This window comes from Telmatherina bonti (assembly GCF_933228915.1).
Source record: "Telmatherina bonti genome assembly, chromosome: 23".
NCBI lineage: Eukaryota > Metazoa > Chordata > Actinopteri > Atheriniformes > Telmatherinidae > Telmatherina > Telmatherina bonti.
Window position 1 is genome coordinate 8,628,172 of NC_136632.1, and position 18,919 is coordinate 8,647,090.

At 39.2% G+C, this 18,919-nt stretch overlaps 1 protein-coding gene across 1 annotated transcript in view; it reads right to left on the minus strand.

The window, feature by feature from the left end:
- Positions 1 to 878: 878 nt before the first annotated feature.
- LOC306773218 (voltage-dependent calcium channel subunit alpha-2/delta-1-like) overlaps positions 879 to 18,919 on the minus strand; it is a 127,521-nt gene continuing 109,480 nt past the window's right edge. The window contains exons 31-38 of the mRNA XM_079262973.1: positions 18,759 to 18,830; positions 16,053 to 16,205; positions 14,914 to 14,966; positions 14,342 to 14,397; positions 10,120 to 10,246; positions 9,383 to 9,495; positions 8,733 to 8,815; positions 879 to 4,568 (exon numbers count right to left, since the gene is read on the minus strand). Coding sequence (XP_079119099.1) covers positions 4,449 to 4,568; positions 8,733 to 8,815; positions 9,383 to 9,495; positions 10,120 to 10,246; positions 14,342 to 14,397; positions 14,914 to 14,966; positions 16,053 to 16,205; positions 18,759 to 18,830 — 777 coding nt within the window. The 3' untranslated portion in view covers positions 879 to 4,448. The remainder of the gene's footprint in view (positions 4,569 to 8,732; positions 8,816 to 9,382; positions 9,496 to 10,119; positions 10,247 to 14,341; positions 14,398 to 14,913; positions 14,967 to 16,052; positions 16,206 to 18,758; positions 18,831 to 18,919) is intronic.

The following is an 18,919-nucleotide window of genomic DNA, read 5'->3' on the forward strand; positions in this document are numbered from 1 at the left end:
ATGCAAATATTTTGCTGAAAGCACAGCTCCAACGATGGAGGAGGTTGGTGGTAGGGTGACGCACATGGTGTCAGTGTGTGGTAGGTTTTCTCAAACATCTGTCAGCCTTAACTCAACATTTACACCTAGAAATGCATTTTAGTGGTTCATGTGGCAGCTATGTTATCTTTAGTGTTGATGTTTTCAAATATTCCCGTGGATTTAAACAAAAACGTAAAGTGGAAGCATATTTAGTGATTTAGAGGCATCTTCAGGCACTAAAACCATGGAGCATATCCCTGCAGTATCACAGAGTTTGACAGTGGTTGCTGCCATGACACATCTCTGCTTCCCTCGTTGAGCTAATGAGCCAACATATGAAGCTTTTTAACATGGGATTTGTTCTACACAGGAATCAACAGACTGCTAAATGACTATCAGACTGCATGACTACTCGTTAACAGCAAGGGCAAAGGAAAAATGACGTTTTTATCACCAAGATTTAAAACTTGTGTTTCAAGTAAGGCCTGCCATGATTTTCTGCTTTACTGAATTATATTCAGCAAATCCCCTTGACTTTATAAACACATAAATTAACTATAAAAAACACAACAGGCCATTTCCCACATGTTGAACTTGGTGGGAACCTCAAATTCATTAAGCAGATTTTTGTTCTTTGAAACTGTCATCTGGAGTTTTCTTGTTATTTGTTGTTCTGGCAGGTTTGTTTTGCTCTCAAGTTGTGGTTTGATGGATTAGCAGACCCATTAAAGCTTGTTGCTCTCGCAAACAAGATTGTCTGACAGTGTTTCACTAAAACCATCTAAAGTAGCATCCGCATATTTTCTGCATTAGACATGTTTCATGAATGCAACTAACACAGTAGAAAGGCACAGAAATAAAATAAAATAAACTTTATTGAAAGAAGAAAAACTTGAGGCAACCAAATAGTCTAAATACTATTTTTTTTTAGAGATGCTGTGTAAAATGCAAGCCATTGAATCTTTATATTTAATCAGTTTCCTTCACTATTTCATTTACTTCTATGAAACAGGAAAGGATCTTGCTTCTGTATCATTGGATCAACAGTTTTGAGCTCAATTTCTTGTATCTTTTTCATTTATTATTTGCCAGAACTGCACTGCAGCCTGGCCAGTTAAGCAGGTGGACTTTTTAGACATCTTTAGTATGGGACTGGTATTATATCTGCCAAATTTGGTGAGGTTTCAAGCAGGTTCAAACCCCTCAAAGGGCAATTCATTTTCTAGAATACCAGGGTTTCAACAGACCTTCGCATTGGTTTTGGTACTTGGGCCTTATAAGAAGAAGAATAAAGCTGCAAATGGTGATGAACGCCCTCGCACCTTAAGTGCTGCTTGGCTTACGTCACCTCCATGATAATTAACAAGACAAACACTGTCTTTATTCATATTTGGGATCGTTTTCTAAATGACCTCACTGCTCCAAAGAAAGCTGTGGCACCTCTGAGGTTATGCATGTGTTTCTCATTGCATCACAGAGCTTTCATTTATGCTTAATTTGGAAATTTTAATTTAGGTTAAGAGTGTTTGTTTAATTTAAATACTTTTGCATGGTTTAGCTCCATCTTTTCTGGCCCGCTTTGTCATTTTTAAAGGTACTGCAAAAGAGAGGAGCAGCAGGAAGACATGGTATAATCCTGCTAAGAATCATCATATTTAAACATCACATCATAGGCTTCCATACTGCTTTTACTCAGACTGTTTTCATCTGATTAATTAAGTGCAATATGAAGAAATGGCTTTTTGAGAATCAAAGTCAGCTTTGTTTTATTTTTTGTTCATTGGGTATGTTTAGCATTAAGTAGCATGAATTGTTGGATGTTCATGTCTATTTTATTTTTTAATTAGTAGCCTGATAACGTCATGGAAAATAACTAGTGATAGAAATGCGCTTTTAGGCTAATTTGGATACATGGAAGTTTAACCTGTCATATTTTGATTAATGTGCATAATTACCCACTACTGAATCTATTTTATGCATTGATGATAAAATTTCCCTCTTTTGTGTCCATTATAATACTTATCCTCATTTTTTTTTATTTTTATGGACATCTAGAGTGGCCATGCCTTAATAGTTTTCTTTTTTCTTTTTAAATAATTTTGTAGAGATAACGGAATAATTTAGCTTTGGAAAACGGTGTAAAAAATCTCCAAAAATCTGGGAAGGCTATTATTAAACTTCAGGAAAGACTGTGGCAGCAGATGAGAACAATAATAAATGCTCGCCTCAACTTACTGTTGCAGATTGCGACTGCAACAATTGCCAATAATTAGATGCTGTCCACTAATTATTGAACTCACCTTGATCAAACTGATCTCTCAAGAAAACAAAGCCAGTAACTGACCATTTTGGCATTATCTTGAGAAAATGACTTCTAGATTTAACAAGAAATTAAGATTTTTCAAATAAAATCAAACTTGTTTCTGTTTTTTAAAGTTAACAAAATAGAAAACTTCTAGAGCCCTGAAGGCACAACATGTGGAGCTTTTTCTTTACCAGTAACATATATGTTGTATGTCTCACATTTAGCCTAATCTTACAAGTGTTCCCTTTAATATGAACAGACCTTGTGGTTGCAGAGATATAGTCATTTCCCTAAAAGAATTAAAAAAAAGAAATTGCATGCTTTTTGGTTTGGTAAACTTGCAATGTCAGCATTAAAAAAAGTCATTGGCCATTCTCTGCTTCCATAGTTTAACTACTCAGTCCACTAATTTTGATTAAATTTGAGCCATCTCTATCACATGGTTCTGATGTTACCAAAAGTGTGTGTTATCTCAATACTGGGTCAAATTTGGACCATTTTAATATTATTTGAGCAAATTAAAAAAAAAAAAAAAAAATCGTTATCGTTGGTGCCCGAAGGAGATACAATAATGGAAGAAACATTTCTATTAATTTTTGTTTTAGTGCAAACATTAAAGGGTGCATCTGTGTTTGGAAAAGACTCAACCTTTTTGTGAAGATCTGTTTACACAAATTTGTGTATCTTTTCTAGCACTGGTTAGTCCAGAGAGTCATTTTGGTGAAGCCGATACATAACCCTTCTTCGTTTTTTATTTTTTCATCTTTCAAATAATCTGAATGTAAATTTTAGGCAGAGTTGAGCAATAAAAGCAAATATGTACAGTTAACTCTTTATGAGAGGGCCGAGTCTGTTCCTACGTAAAAAGACTGAACTATAACAGACTATAACAGGTAAATAACAGCTGCAGTGGTAACTCGCAGAGCAGACAGCAGTTATTTAATTTAAAAAGTGACAGCAATCAATACAAACATAGCATTTTCCTCTCTCTTTCACCAAAATTTCAAATAAAAATTCTCCTGTGACGCTCATTCAGTTTTTAATCATGGCAGCAATCAAACAGCAGAAAGCTGTCCTGACATGTCACTCAGATAATTAATAAATAAAACAATTTAGTATTTTAATACACGTCTTTCCATGTAGCAGCTACAGTCTATAGAGGAGTCACACGGTCAACATGGCACAAGAGATTTAATCCACTGAGCGCAGGAAGGACTGATCCTGATTGGTTAATGGAAGTGCTATGGAAACAAAGTTTTCCAAAATAAAAAGCAGAAAATCCAAACACATTAACCACTCCAGATCAGAGCTGATATATACGATCAGCTTCAAAGTTAAACTTGTACACTCTGTGGCAGTAGAAGGGTTGGTTTATATGCTGAACCATAACAGTGAACATGATTTCCACACAGCAAATATGTACATGACAGAAGAGATGGAAGTGAAAGCAGCGCCCTCAGAGACACTGTAACTGTTCCGGGTTGTGGTAGCTAAAGTTCAGACAAAAACAATGATCAACCCAGCTGAGTGCATAAAGGGCAAGAGCGTGTGAAGTAAAAATCTGGCATATGTTACAGAAAATGTTGCCAAATTGTTACAAAAAACAGGGGGACAAAAAAACCTTAGAATGTCAAACAACCAAGCACTGCAAGTCGATTCAAAACAAAGGCTACACCTGCAAATGGCAGCACTGTTTGTGGCAGTGGTAAAGAAACTGCTCAACTTCTTTAAGAAACAAGTCCTCCCGTCGCGATTGAAGATCCTCTGATAATGTAAGGCAGTCCAATCTCGCCAATGACATCGAGCTGGATAAAAGTTCGGAAGTTGCCAATCAAAATTAATCTAATTTCAGTTGGCGGAAACCACTGAAGCAACAACGGACAGCTATAGGTGGTCTTTCACTTCTAACCTGGTAAAATCACTTCGAGAACCTCCCTGAAGGTAAACGGAACAGAAAACATCTAATCTGGGTTCTTAGGTTTTGTTTTTAATTTTTTTTTTTTTTTTAAATTTCTTTGTCAGAAGCACTTCTCATTGGACATCATCGTTTTGGTGGCAGCGCTGCATGCTGGTAGTCACGTTAATGATCCGGAGGGAGCAGAGATACAGGGCTTTTCAGAGGTCATGATGGGATGGCGTGATGTCTGGAGTCAGTCACAACCCAGAACAACAGCACCTGAAGGGCCACCATTAGCCATAAAGACGGGCTCAGGCCGGACACCCCGCCACAGTCAGAGTCCTCCTGGTACCAAGCGGGAAGGAAAAGAGGTGAAGTTATTGTTTGTCAAGAAACACCACAAGAAATAGTACTCAAGAGGCTGTCTGCTAAACATTTCCCTTGAACGATTACCGATTGGCCTCTGATTAGCCGTTTAACAACACATTTTTGATTGGTGACTGAAACCTCTTCACACCCATTGGTCAAAAGCTTCTAGAAATTATGTTTGAAATTTCATGTCTCTGCAATTAAACAGCTCTGATGGATGGTTGCATTGATTTCAAGTGACAACCTCTGGGGGTTACTTGTGTAGCCTTTTTGAAAAAGCAAAAAAACTGCAGTTCCCCCTCATCCACTGGCGCCTCCAAAACAGAGCAAATTACCACAGACTCCCATGTTAAAAAGACCAAATTCACAGCAGAAATAAATGTTTTTACAGCCTGGTACAATAAACAATTCTTGCTTTATTAGGTCAGGTTTACCTTCATGACAACTGAGGGGAGAATGAATTGAATTTGAACTCATCAATTTAAAACCAATTTACATATGGCATAATTAGAGGCGTGTCACTCTGATTGACAGATACCAGATATCCTGGTGTAGCACAGTCATGGTTTTTAGCCAGTTAACGACCTCCATTAGCTGGTTAGCTCTTTTTAGGTCTGGGTTAGCTCAATTAGCTATTATCTAAAGGCAAGTGGGAGTTTGATAGATGTTAATCAACCCCCCCCCCCCTCCCCAAACTTGGAGCCCCCCTCTCAGCTTTACCTCTTTGCCCATTTTTGTCTTTTCCAGAAAAGACAGCACACCTGATGCTGCCAAGATGTTTCACGGGTCAAAGTGACAAAATAAGTATTTTTTTCTCTATTTTATATCATACTTTACACGGTTTAGATACCAGCACTTGGCTTATTTAAGAAGTTGAGGCTGCATTGGCAAAGCTAGTTCCTGATGTGTCCCAACTGGGCTAACAACTGGTATCAAATTGTGCCAAAATGTCCATTTTTAGCACAACCATCTTGTCAGAATTGTGCTAAAACCACTTTAATTTTGTTCTGATTCAGTTTGTCAGCGTTGACACCTGCAGAGAATTTGTTCACATTGGAGCCACAGCTGCATCATTCTGATGCAGAAGGGTTACTTATAAATCCTGAAGGTGTTGCGTTTTTAGGCAAGCCAGATATATTTTTCCATCTGCACTTTGCATCATCTTCACTTAGTCTTCACCAGTAAAACATACACTGATCTACATATATCTTAACAAATCTTACATTGCCTTCACTCATGAATCATGAAGTATTCAAATGGACATCATGGTTGCAGAATGATCAACTTTCAAGCAGAGCTCAAATAATTAAAGCTACTCTCCTTAAAAATGGTTGGATGATGTTGTTGTTCCTCTATAAAACTTACTGTACAACATAAATGCAGTAGTCAAACATACTATGAATTACTCTGTCATGGTGCTCAGCTCATCAACTCATGGATATGTTTGAGCTGTGAGAAGCATCGTAGTTACTGCAGGACTGCATCAGGATTCAGGCCAGTTTAGATCAGATAATGTCAGACTTTTGTGATGATTTTGGTTTTTCTAATAAGACAAAAAAAAAAAACGGGTGAGAAGCTATCATAGAATACTTTAATATGTCTCAGTTTTTCCACATGCCCTGTATGTTTGGGCAAAGAGCAGTCAAAAGTTGTGTCAGGGCCTTTTATAATACAAGGTGATTGAAAACATATCCAGGAAGTTTCTACTTTTTCCAGACATGCTGCCGACATGGATGCATGATGGATCTATTAGGCTGTCAGAGGAAGGGCTGGCATTGCTTTTACTGAGGAGGAGGAGGAGGAGACAAGCGGCATTAAGGGGGGGCTCATCCAGGAGCTGCACCTGTACAATGACTACCAAGAAGCCTACATCAGGCTGAGAGTCACACCTGAACTAAGAAAAGTATTTACTCCATATAATTTCTGTTAGTTTGTCAAAAGGGAGGGGTGATTTGTTGAGTTTTGGCAGATTGCCTTTAACTGGATGTGGCAACAAAAAGTAGTCCTTCCATATTAATAAACACAATTTTGCCCCATTTGATTAAAATTTGCAAATATGCCTAGCATTTCCCTTGGAAACCGTTACTTTTGCTCATGTAAGCCAGGTTTTGTTGACCTCTGGCTCCTTTAACATTGTGTATACAACAGACTCTGGGGTACATGCGGCTTGTTAAACTGAAAAGACTGACAGGCATCGCTAAAGGGAATGAAGCTTAGCAAACAGCCAGCTGGAACTACGTAGGGATCAAACAGGTGGTCAAAGAATATAAAAGAAGATTCAGATTTCAGGATGACTTCTATATTTGAGCGGAAAACTTTGAAGCTTTATGCACGACCAAAACTGATCGACACTCTTTGTATATTTGGCATGTGGATAAACATGAATATCTATTTTTTTTCCTTTTAGAAAAGAGAACTAAAGTTGAGAAAGTTTAAGGGAGACAAATGAAAATCTGGATGCAATATGAGGTGGGGGGGGGGGGGGTCGGTTTGCTAGCATCTGGATACATGAGCAGTCACGGGAGACGCTAGAGACACCAGAGCCTCCGTAGATGGGGAGGAATAATGATAGATGGGGAAGTGATACAAAGAGCATGGCTTTAAGTTCAAAGTCAGGTGAGATGGAGAAAATGTTGACGAGAGACAGAGACAGAGGCAGGGAGGTGAAGTCAGTCAGTGGTAAAATATGAGAGAATGACAGGTGATGAGGACAAGGGTGGGAAATAATGGAAAAAGACATGATGTAATGGAACAAAGCAGAGATTAGGAGGTATAGTGAGTAAGGCAAACGGACGATAGAAACACGACTTTAAAGATTGTTAGTCTGAATGCAGAATAATGAGGAAGCGCTAATGAGACAGGGGGTTAATGTTATGAGACTGACCCGAGACAGCATATGAACAGTGGCAGCAGTAACATGAGCAGAGACGAAGCCAATGGGGAGCCTGCGCTCCTTCGGCACATGGCCTCATCCTGACCATCAACAGCCAACAACAAGGCAGGAAACAGGAACAAAAAAAACAAAGAGAGAAAGAATCATGCAGCAAAACATCCAGAAAGTTAACAGGTTAGACAGCAAGTAGAAGTAGAAAAGTCAGCTCAAGTGGAAAAAAAATCATATTACATGACAGATGCATTCACTTTAGAGGGGAAAAAAAGAGTTAGTGTGTGGGTGTTTGCATGTGAGTGTGTGAATGACATGGACAGAGCAGAAAATCTGACATTGGAAAAAAAGAAGAGTATAGAAAGAAAACAAACAGATCAGCCCAAGTGCTGAGGATTCACACGCAAAGACTCTGTGCTCATCGTAACAGTGTTTGTTTAGCTTAGTCACTCATAAGTCGAGCCACAAGCGACTGTTTATCTTTGCATGGGAAACCTAAACACTGATTGCTTTCTGAGGGAAAACAAAAAAAGTAGCAACATGTACCGTGTAAAGATGCTGGTGATGGAAAGGTGCCGCGGGTAATATTTCCTCACTGATATTCTGTAATGTTTCCACATCGGGAGAGCAGCTTCCCGATTCTGGTCTTTTTCCAGAGACAAAGTGGTTTTAGCTATAGTTCTATGGCTCTCTGATATGTCGCAGTTGCTACCCCTTATTTGCCAGATTAAAAACTCAGAGAAGATCCATGTGTTATCTAAAGTTTTAAATGTAATCTTTATTTTGATAAGGCTGCCGAGCTTCATTAAAGTCCTAAAGCAGTCACAGGTTTGGTTGAACATCTGGTCGTTGACTCTCGTAGATCTTTTAAGAGCCTCTGTATCAACAGTGGATCAAGTTATAGTGCATAATGGGAACGTGGGTAACTGAAAATATCTCCTGACTCTGCACTTTCAATCAGCTCCACGTTGACTGCTCGAAGCTTTCAACGGCCCACGACTTACAGTCTGGGTTCACCTTAACTGCTCTCATCTGGCTGGTTTCCAGTAGCATCGGACAGCTGTTTGCAATGAGAAAAACTCTCCTGTAAAGCCCTTGTTTATAGACTACCGCCGTCCCGGTCATTCTGCGATGGGTTGGTTGCATCAGAAAGAGACAGGTGCACATAAATTGGTAGGAGAAAAGCCTACGGAGAAAACTATTCAGAGAAAAACTGGACCTTTCATTTAAAAGGAAGGGAAAGTCTAATGACTTACGTTCTCGTTGTTGTCGAAACAAAAGTCCGGTCTCTTCCTGTAGCGAGGATTGAGAGCCATTACGCAGGGATCAGGCCCATCAGCTGGCAAATTGATGTCAGGAACGTGACACACAACAGGAGAGATTCTGCACAAACAGTAGCTGCAGTGAACAGAGCCTTTTGTCAAAGGGCACAAAACGGGGGTTATAAAATATCTTTATCACAGAAGGAAATGCAGAAAGCGACGTGGAGGAGGTTCAGTGCAGAAGGACGATAAACACTTAAATTCCTTTTAGCATCTCGAGCGGATTGCTTAATAACGTGGCGGTCGTTTTCCAAGAAGCGCTGACTATAATTAACTACAGCCTTATGTGTTTGAAAGTACGTCACAGATTTGTTTGTGTGCAGGCCGATCCCACACAGCCATGTGTTGCACAGGCGCAAACAGAAACCTGGTGCAGGCGAACATCAACTATGAGCCGATTTGTAACAGCCAATTAAGGTTGAAACGATTTCACTGTATTATGGATGCAAATTAAGAGGTGAAGAGTGACTGGTGATCTCTGGTAATGGCTTATCTTGTCAAAAATATCAGCTTTTTAAACATCTGCTCATTGAATCAAATGCGTGTGCTCTGGCAGATGACAGGCGTGTTGGTTAAAAGGATACACGGGTGCTCGTCCTGTATCAACGGGCTTAAGTCAGAACACTCGCAGGTGTGTTTTGCATCAGCGATGATAAAGACCAGGTTCGTCTGGGGCAACTTTTCAGCATGGTAGAACCTGGAGAGGAGCAGACACACAGGAGACTCGAAAGAAGTTTGTTGACACATGGGCTAGAGTCCAGGAAAGATACAGTTTCGCTGAAACATGCACACAAGAGATGCATGAAGGTGAATATTAAACCAGAAAGCACAGAGAGGAAGACACAGTCATTCTGCTTGATCTCTTAAATAGCTGCAGGACTGAAGCCTTTATCTTTTAAATTTCAACTACAAACTGCAAATCACAGCTATTAGCTACCATCCTTTTTATTTTCAGTTCCTGTGGGACACAAACCTGCTGTGCCGCCCCACTGTAGACCAGGAACATTGTTGAAACCCACATGGTGCTGGTGCACAAATGATTTTCTCTGCTTTTTTTTTTTATTTTATTTTATTTTTTTTATGGTGGTCGTTAAAAAGCTGCGCAGCATGCAGACCGGCACTCTATTAGCCAGCACAAAGGGACCTTTAAACACGGTACATGCACTCATATGGGCATGCCAAGACGGTGGTCTGTGGTGGTGACTTCACTTCAGCTTCATGGCATTTGAACTTTGGAGACTTCGGTTGCATCTCATTAATGCAAACGTCGGCTACATGCAGGTTGACCAGACAGTCGAAGGGGTCTTTGTGGAACACTAACCTGGAGCAGTTATCACATTCAGATAGTTTGCTGAAAGTCACGTCGTCATTTTCAAAGAAGAACTGAGTTTGCTCTGTGATGCAGGGCTCCTTATTCATCGTGACGGACTCCTGATCCTCCGGTTCGGCTGCACAAGGACATGAAATCACATTCAGCTTGCGTAACATAGACGCAGCAAAGAATATTCTACGCTCACATCCAGATACTGCAAAGAAATCAACAATTTTATATATTTCTGCAGATATTTAACCTAAAATTAATACATGCTCACAAACAGATGACAGATACAGATGACAGAGACGCCGACTCAAACAAATGAGACAAAAAAACGAACACTTGGTTAGTAGCAGAAGTAAAACCTGCTGGGATTAAAAGTTCATGTGTTTGCAGTCGAGTGGATCTAATTTTATGTTTTTTTCCATCCCAGTGTAACATCTCAAAAGGAGACTAAATCAAGAATTTTTTTTTTGAAAAACATCTCTATCAGAAGATATTGACACTTGTTAAAGGTCAATTTATGATAATTTCTACTCTCATGGTAGTACCAAAAGTACTGCCGTCATGACAGACATGATGGTAGTAACTTTGTTTGGACACATAAAGCAATTTGTTTAGTTGAATCTTCTTTGTATAGTTTTTGAAATTCTATGAAAAATTTGATGAAAATTGATGTTTCAGGTCCCATTTTCCAGAAATACGCCGTACTGTGCATAAGTTTTGTTTGTTTAGTTGTTGAAAGGAAAACAGGAAAAAAGAGCAACGACTCATCGAGACATATACCAGGGAAGTACGGTATATATGAGGCAAAAAATGAAGTTTGGGTAATTCTAACAAGCTTTAACCACTAAAGATCCGAACTCATGAGAAAATGATCGAATAAGTCCATTATTTTGATAAAAAGGTCTTTATTTGTCTCTTCAACAAAATATAAAATTAAATGTACCAATTATTACCATGTCATGGATCAAAATGTTCATTGTGTAATCTTCTGCGTTCTGGTGTCCATTAGGGGAGAAAAGGACTAAATCCTATTGTGTTCCACAGGATTTGGATCAAAGTTTGGACCATAAAGTGATGCCAAATGTCTGAGAAAGTGTCATATATGTCACGCTGGGTTCTTATTGGTTAAAGCCAATATTTGGCTTGAACATCTGTATTTTTCAACAGTCTGAACCCTCTTTGACAAGCTTTATTGTAATTTCCTTAGAGCTTTTCAGGAATAGTTTTCTTCAAGGACTTTCCAAAAGCTTTTCTTTGCATGTTGGCTGCTTTCTGTTTTGTTCTCGCACCAGATGATCCCACACTGCTTCAGTAATGTTGAGGCCTGGGCTCTGGGGAGGATCCATCACTCCATCAGACCTGTTGCAACTGGTTTTCAGTCCAGTTCTTGTGTCACTTGGCTTATCTCAGCCTTTTCTACCTGCGTTCCTGCTCTGGGAATGGCTTTTTGGCAGTGAACCTTAGATGCACATAATTTCTGATGAAGCTTCGGCCAGCAGTAGACGGATCCACCGACGGTCCAGATGCATCTTCCAGGTCCCGTCAGGTCTTTGCTGGATTTCAGGGCTGCCACTTTTGCTTTTGTCATTCACTTGTCTAAGTTTTGAAGACAGTGAGGAATCTACTACATTATGTCTGTCAAACTGCATCAGTCCTGGACTTTTTCAAAGTGGAAACAAGTGATGTTTCTTTGTGAGAGTGCAAGAAAAGAAAGTAACACAAGGATGAAGGTACATTTTTGGCTCTTTCTAGTAATAAAAACATGATAAAAACAAGGTTTGGCTGAAAATTGCTTTAAAAGATTCTACTGTAAGAAAGTCGGTGTTGTTGCTAATCAAGCTAAATGTGTGTTTTAGGACCAATATTAATTTTTTTTTTAGTTGTTTGTAAATGTCTTAATGGTCTTGGGCCTTCTTATTTGTCAGACATGCTCTTAATGATGGATTACATAACTTTCTGACTAAAAAACTCCATGTTCTCAGACTTGTTCGATGACACAGTGACATCTATCATGTGCATTTCCAGAGCCGCTGCTGCCCAGCAGCATCTCCAGGCTGAGAAACCACACTATACGACATCCGGGACGCCAGGTGACGTTTTGTTTCACCGTATAATAAAAAACTACTGCTTTAAGTAACGTCCCTGATTCAGCAAAGAAATCCAAGAAGATTAAAAGAGAGAAAGAGACAAAACAAGAGTCATCGTAAGACATACCGGTCAACCTCCAGATTTAAAATACAGTAAATTCTCTGGATATAAAGGAGGTTATAATGCTGCTGCGTATTTATTCTTCCCAGGGGCGGTGGTTTCTCTCCTCATATAGGTATATATGAAAATACGGGAAAAAACACGGGAAAATAAAAATATGAGAAAATGAAAATGCGGGACGACGTTGGGAATCAGGGAAACATAGAATTGTTTCCCGGCCAAAACGGGATACTTGACAGCCATGTTGTAAGATCGTGTTTTGCAGGCTGGAGAGAGCTAACAGTGCAGCTAAGATGCAAGATGGATGCTGAATTAGCCGTTAATAGGGGCACGTGACGGGAAAATGGCAAAAGTTCTGTTGTGTGTCTTTAAATTTTGATCCCCCTCAGATCCTGAGGTACTCTGGAACCGGTCTTACGGTGAAGCGGCGTCCCACCTTCGTCTGTGGAACAGCCTGTTAGAGAACCTCAGGGCTGCAGAGACAGTAGATGTTTCTAAAAAGAAGTTCAAGATTTTCCTTCGAGCTCAGATTATCACTGAAATGGTGTTCATTTATTTTGTCTTAGTATTTTATTTTATTATGTTAAGTTATCTTTAAGAAGCCCATCGTGGTGTTCTTATTGTTGTTGCTCTTATCTTCTGTTCTTATTGTAAATGTTTTTTATGTGCATGCATGTGTGCATGAGTGTTATCGTGTGTGACGTATTTTTAAATTGCTATATTATATATTCAATTCAATTTCTTTTATATAGCACATTTCATACCTCCGTTGACCAAAGTTCTGAACAATATTAAAATCAAGTTAAAAGTACGCATACCAAAAATATCAATAAAAAATATCTTTGGTTTAAAAGAAAATACTATAAGTACAACAGGTAAGAAACAAACAAAAAAAAAAAAAAAACAGTTATAAACAACAATAAAACCCAAGTAAGAGAAACAATTAAATTAAAAAAAAAATAAAAAAAAATGCTATAGTGTGTGAACAATTGGTTTATTTTAATATATATATATATATATATATATATATATATATATATATATATATATATATATATATATATATATATATATATATATATATATATATAACATATATATTTATTATAATTATATTATAATTATATTATAAATATTTTTTACTTATAAGTCTAGAATATAATAGAATATATAGAAAGTTTTTAGTATAAAGCACGTTGTGTTGCTGGTTGCATAAAAAGTGCTTTAGAAATAAAATGTGATTTCACTAAACAAAAAGTGGCTCACAACTTCAATACAGTACTGTATATTCTCTATTGTGTTGTGATGCTGGCAGCAAAAATGAGAAATATGCAGTTAAATTATCTGAATATTTGGGGAAAATGTTGCTGGAAACCTAAGTGATAATACAATTGACCAGAACTGATGATATTAGAGGAATAAATAGACTGTTTGGGTCTGTGGTGACGTGTCTGTCACAGCACGATTACCAAAAATAAACAAGAATGTTCCTTTCCAGGAAAAAAAACAAAAAGGTGTCCCTGAATAAATTCAGCTGTCATGTTTGTTGGAGCAGCAGCAGAAATCTCAAACTGAGTCGTATCGAAACATTAAAATATTACGACAAAACTACAACCACATGGCATGAAAGGGGGTTGAATTTAAGCGGGCACGTCTTCATCATCAGCCAGGCTTTGTTCTGAAGCTTTTGGCGATCTGTATGTTCTAATACCTCATTTGCGTCCACAGAAGACACACATAAACATATGGGTTCGCTTCACATGTGCAACATCTGAGCTCCTCTGATGAAACTTCCACTGTTCTTACAAACGCACTACATTTTCCAGCTGTGAGCTAAGTGTTGCACCACAGCCTCTTGAAAAAACTTCTTCAGGCTTTTTCTATCAGCAAAAAAAAAAACAAAAAAAGATTCTTTAATCCTCACGAGAATGGCTTTCACACCCTGCAGAGCTCTATCAGAAGAAAACATGAAAACATCAGTTGTTTTGTTGATGTCAAATCACTGGGAACTCACCTGCATCCAGGAAATTTGGAAGCGTGATGCTGACCAGTAACTGCTGCAGCAGTGACCTAAATGCAAAAAATAAACCCCAATAGACTGAAGAATCTCTGTATTCATTTGTACGTTACACACAAAATCATCTGCGTTCACGCAAATCCAAACCAGACTAACAGAACATGTCCAGCGTAAAGGCTGAACTGCATCGTCTTTTAATTAAAACCATACAAATACTAGCTTTGATACAGTGAAGATTACCACACTGTCAGTGGCTTTAAAGCCTACTTTCATTTGACAATATGTAATACAAGCTGTTGATGACATCAAGACAGTGAGACTGGGAATAAATCACCAGAAGATTTTGTGGAATGTCGACTGTCTTGGGAGCAATTTAGCTATTAAACAGATGCTATACAGTATGTCTATTTGGAGGAACAAATCCTTCCCTGCTTTCCATTAGAAACTGGGTTGAAGGATTTACAATGCTGGCTTTAATAAAACATAAATGCGTTCTTTATCACTGGGGGAAAAAAGGGATGACACTAATGGCGACTGTGTAAGAAAAAGTAAAATAAAAAATAACTCACCAGGTTGCAGCTGTAGCCCACCATCCGAAATTGAGAATATCTGCTATTGTGGGCTGAGAAGGACATACAAAAATGTGAATGATTACCAGAAAAGCAGAAAATGACTAGTATAACAAATCATCTTAAGCTTGCTGAGCCCATCTGAACATCCTGTTTGTGTTTACAGTGGCTGCAGACCATTCAGATGAGCCAACAGGTCCAGCAGAAAGACTCCCATTTGTTTCCTCCTTTCTTTCTGAAGACATCAGAGCACCATCCTCCTCAACAGATGTGAGGATAAATATGTAAACAAAGAACCAGTGAGAAAACAAAGTAGCACACGGTTTGAATAAAAAAGGCCCAACATATTGCTTTGATTACAGCTAGCATGCGAGGGCCTTGTTTTGGAGAATCAGCGCTGTAGTCTTGCTCTTCAGTCGATGGCGGGTTGAGTCATCAAGGAGTTTTAACTGACCGTGTTAGAGGCATCACCGGCTGTTGGAAGCGTCTTTGATCAGGGGATAACGGCGTCTTTCATCCCACCTTGGTCACTCAAGCGTTTTGTACACATTCGCGTGCAGCTCGGGAAATGATGCGGTCTCGTTTGTCGGTGAGTGAAGGGAATTCTGCGCAAACTCTCGCACACTTTGATCCTGTCCTTTGGCATCGGTTTATTTTCCTTACCTGTCCATTCGGGCCTCTGAGCAAGACGAGAAGCTCGCCGATATCTCGGTAATGTCTGCATATTATTATCTGCATTGTTGCGCTCGCAGTTGTGCATTTTGTAAGTGATGAAAAACAGGGCCTTTTTCCACATCAGTCAAAGTGTTACTCAAGCACATTAGACCACCTAATCCTGTTACTGTTACTGCAACTCCCACTCTAACGCTTTCACCATACCCTCTGCTTCGCCTCTCATCTGCTCGGTCCAGATTTATGGCTCCCTGGCGTGTGACAGTGTGTGTGTGTGTTTGTGTTTGTGTGAGAGAGAGCAGGTATGACTATGAAGGGCTACGTTTGCGTATGTCCCCCCATTCTTGCAGGGAAATGAGTAAAAGTATATGTATGGATATGGAAAGGTGTGAACATGGCTCCCTCTGCATGTGTGTGTGAGAGAGAGAGAGAGAGAGAGAGAGGGCTCTCTGGCTTATGTAACTCACCACGTAGACAGATCTCGGGCCTGCAGCCGTCTTGCTTATTGGCTGGGGGGTACAGAGTGACTGGTAGTCGTAGGTACTCTTAAAAGTGTACAGGGACGAGTTGAGCAGCTCTTTCATGAGGACGGGGTCAATGACTCCGAAGAATCGCCCAATCTAACGTCAGGAGAAAAAGAAAAGGAAGAAGAATAACAAGAAAAAATAAGGAAAAGAAGGAAAAACATCCACTTTGTTGCACTTTTGGAGCAGTGTTTAGAGTTCATGACATCAATTTTAAAAAGCAGAAACATGAATCCAAACACGAACGAGACTGGAAGACTGTGTAAACCCGCACTGGGGCCCAGAGGCAAAACCTACCGGTGTGAGCCTGACCTCACCGCTTCATAGGGGAAAGGATTTCAGTAACAAAGGCCCATTGAGAAATTTTTGAACCCTCAGCGTGAGCTAACACCTATGAAACGCACATTGCAGTAAAAAAAAGTCTCAGCATTTCTCATTTACAGAATTATGAAGCATTTGCATAATTTCACCTCTTGACAAGGCATTAATTGGATAAGACTAAACAATGATGCAACAGAAATCTGGATGTTAGGCTTTATTAACACATTCCACACCAGGCGGCCATAAATTTCCAGTTTGTCCAGCATCGCTGAGGTGTGACACGATGCTGCGCTTCGCAAGTGTTTAAGTACTTGTGCATCCAGGTGGGAGCACGCACATGCAGTTAGTATCTTGTTGCACATGTGCTTCAGTACAAGTGTGCACACGTTTAGGAAATGCAAACTATCCTTTTCCTTCCACTTTTCGAGGTCACTGTTAACAAGCGGTCCTCCGCATACCCATTCCTCTTTCTAGCCAAAGGACATATAAATCTTCCAATCTGTAATGTAAAAGGAGCCGTCTCCTCTTTCCCCGCGCGGCAACACAAATAATGAATTAACAGTCACAGCCCTGCTGGCTGCAGACTCCCCGAGGAGGTTTGGAGTAAGAAAAGGAATGAGCTTGGGGAGAGAGAGACATAAAGAGGGAGAGAAACTTTGCTCCTGTAGGAAATATGATTGAGGGCGCGCAGCCTTCTCCAAACAAGGTTCCTGCGTTTTAGTGCTGCTGCCAAACATCAGAGGGCAACTGATTTATCCAGCGCACACTCAGCTCTGATTGGGAAGGAGTCAAAGCTGCATGAAAAAACATTTACTCAGATGACATCAGGGGCCCAGCATTAGCATTAGATGTAGAACATCGAGGGGGTCGAGGTGTGTATTTCTTAAGTCTTTGGGTTTGTGTGTAGGAGATAGGAAATAATGGGTCAAATAAGAGGCTTCATTAGTTTCATTTCATTTGTGTTTGTACTGTGAATTAAAAACTGATTATAAATGAAGATTACCAACAATTTAAAACTAAACATAGATTTTTTTTTGTCTTCCACAATATAAAGAAGCTGTTAAACAGAACTACAATGCGATGGGAGATGAGAAGATAGACACTGCACCTTTAAATTTCCCCTCAAAAATGAAGATAGTATCTTTGACTGATTTATTTATCAACACAATTATTTACACCTCTATAAACAGCAAATAGTCAGATGAGTTTGTGTAAAGGCCTTTACACACTGGGACAGATGCAGCATAAAATTGTGAATCATTTGAAGGTGAATTATCTACGTTTCTGTCTGTGCACACTAAGTGTGATGCAGAATCGTGAATGAAGGATGGAAATTTTAAAATAAACTCGCAAGGTGGATTCCACAGCAAGCCACAACAACAGTGTGACAATGCTGCAAAAGAAAAGACAAAAAGAAGCACTGCATTCATCCTGTTTGAGAAAAGAGAGGAGAAGTGGAGGAGATTGACCACGGCGGCTTCAGGACAGACTTTAGGACGTCTGTGGGACAGTTAGAGGATCTGCTGTAGCAGCTACCTGCTTGCTTTAAGAAGCAAAGAAATAATGAAGATATGCAACACTCTGGACAGAAGCCAGTCCATCAGAGTGCCAACACAGAGAGACAAACAACCACAGTCCCTACTAGAGACAATTTAGAAGAACCAGTGAACCTAACATGATTGTTATTGGATGATAGGAGGAAGCCGTAGTACCCAGGAGAAAACCCACGCATACACAGGGAGAACATGCAAACTCCACACAGAAAGTGTACATGCTGCATGTTCTGAAAAATTCAGTCCAACATAATTATCCAAAATTAAACTGGAATAATTCAGCTAATAACTGTACTGGCTGAATTTCATTGAACGAATTACTTGTATTGAGCTTCATGTAAATTCCACTGAGATGATTTTTGTTAGAAATTAATGCCATATAAATAAACTGCACTGAACTAGCACGGTGGACCGGACTAATCAAAGCGGTTTTGGCTTCTTCAGAACATAAGAGGACGTTAATGTGGACATTAATGTTTCTGTGTATATTTGTGATAAAAGAGAAACGTATCAAACAATACCAGTAAAAATGCCGAGACAGGAAGTTTAATTGGAGCTAATCACAGTAGTGTTGTAAGTTTTGGTAAATAACAAATGACTGAATGATTTACTGAATCACTCAGCTCTATAAAGCATAGCAATCATTGAGTCATTAGTTACAACTTAACTATTAGTAATAACGTCACCATTTTTACTTTTATAACTCAGAGTATTCTGGCTTTCTCTAACGGTCTAGCTAATGGATTTATGGGTGGACTGAAATGCAGACGCCTACCTGACTAATGTGCTCATCCTTATTGGACATCACCAGGAATCCGCCATCATCCAGAATGACACAGTCTATGTTCTGAAACCACAAATAAACCTCAAACATATTCTCCATTTTTATGATTAATTTTACTACTAATAATAATAATACAAAAGTCTCAAACATGC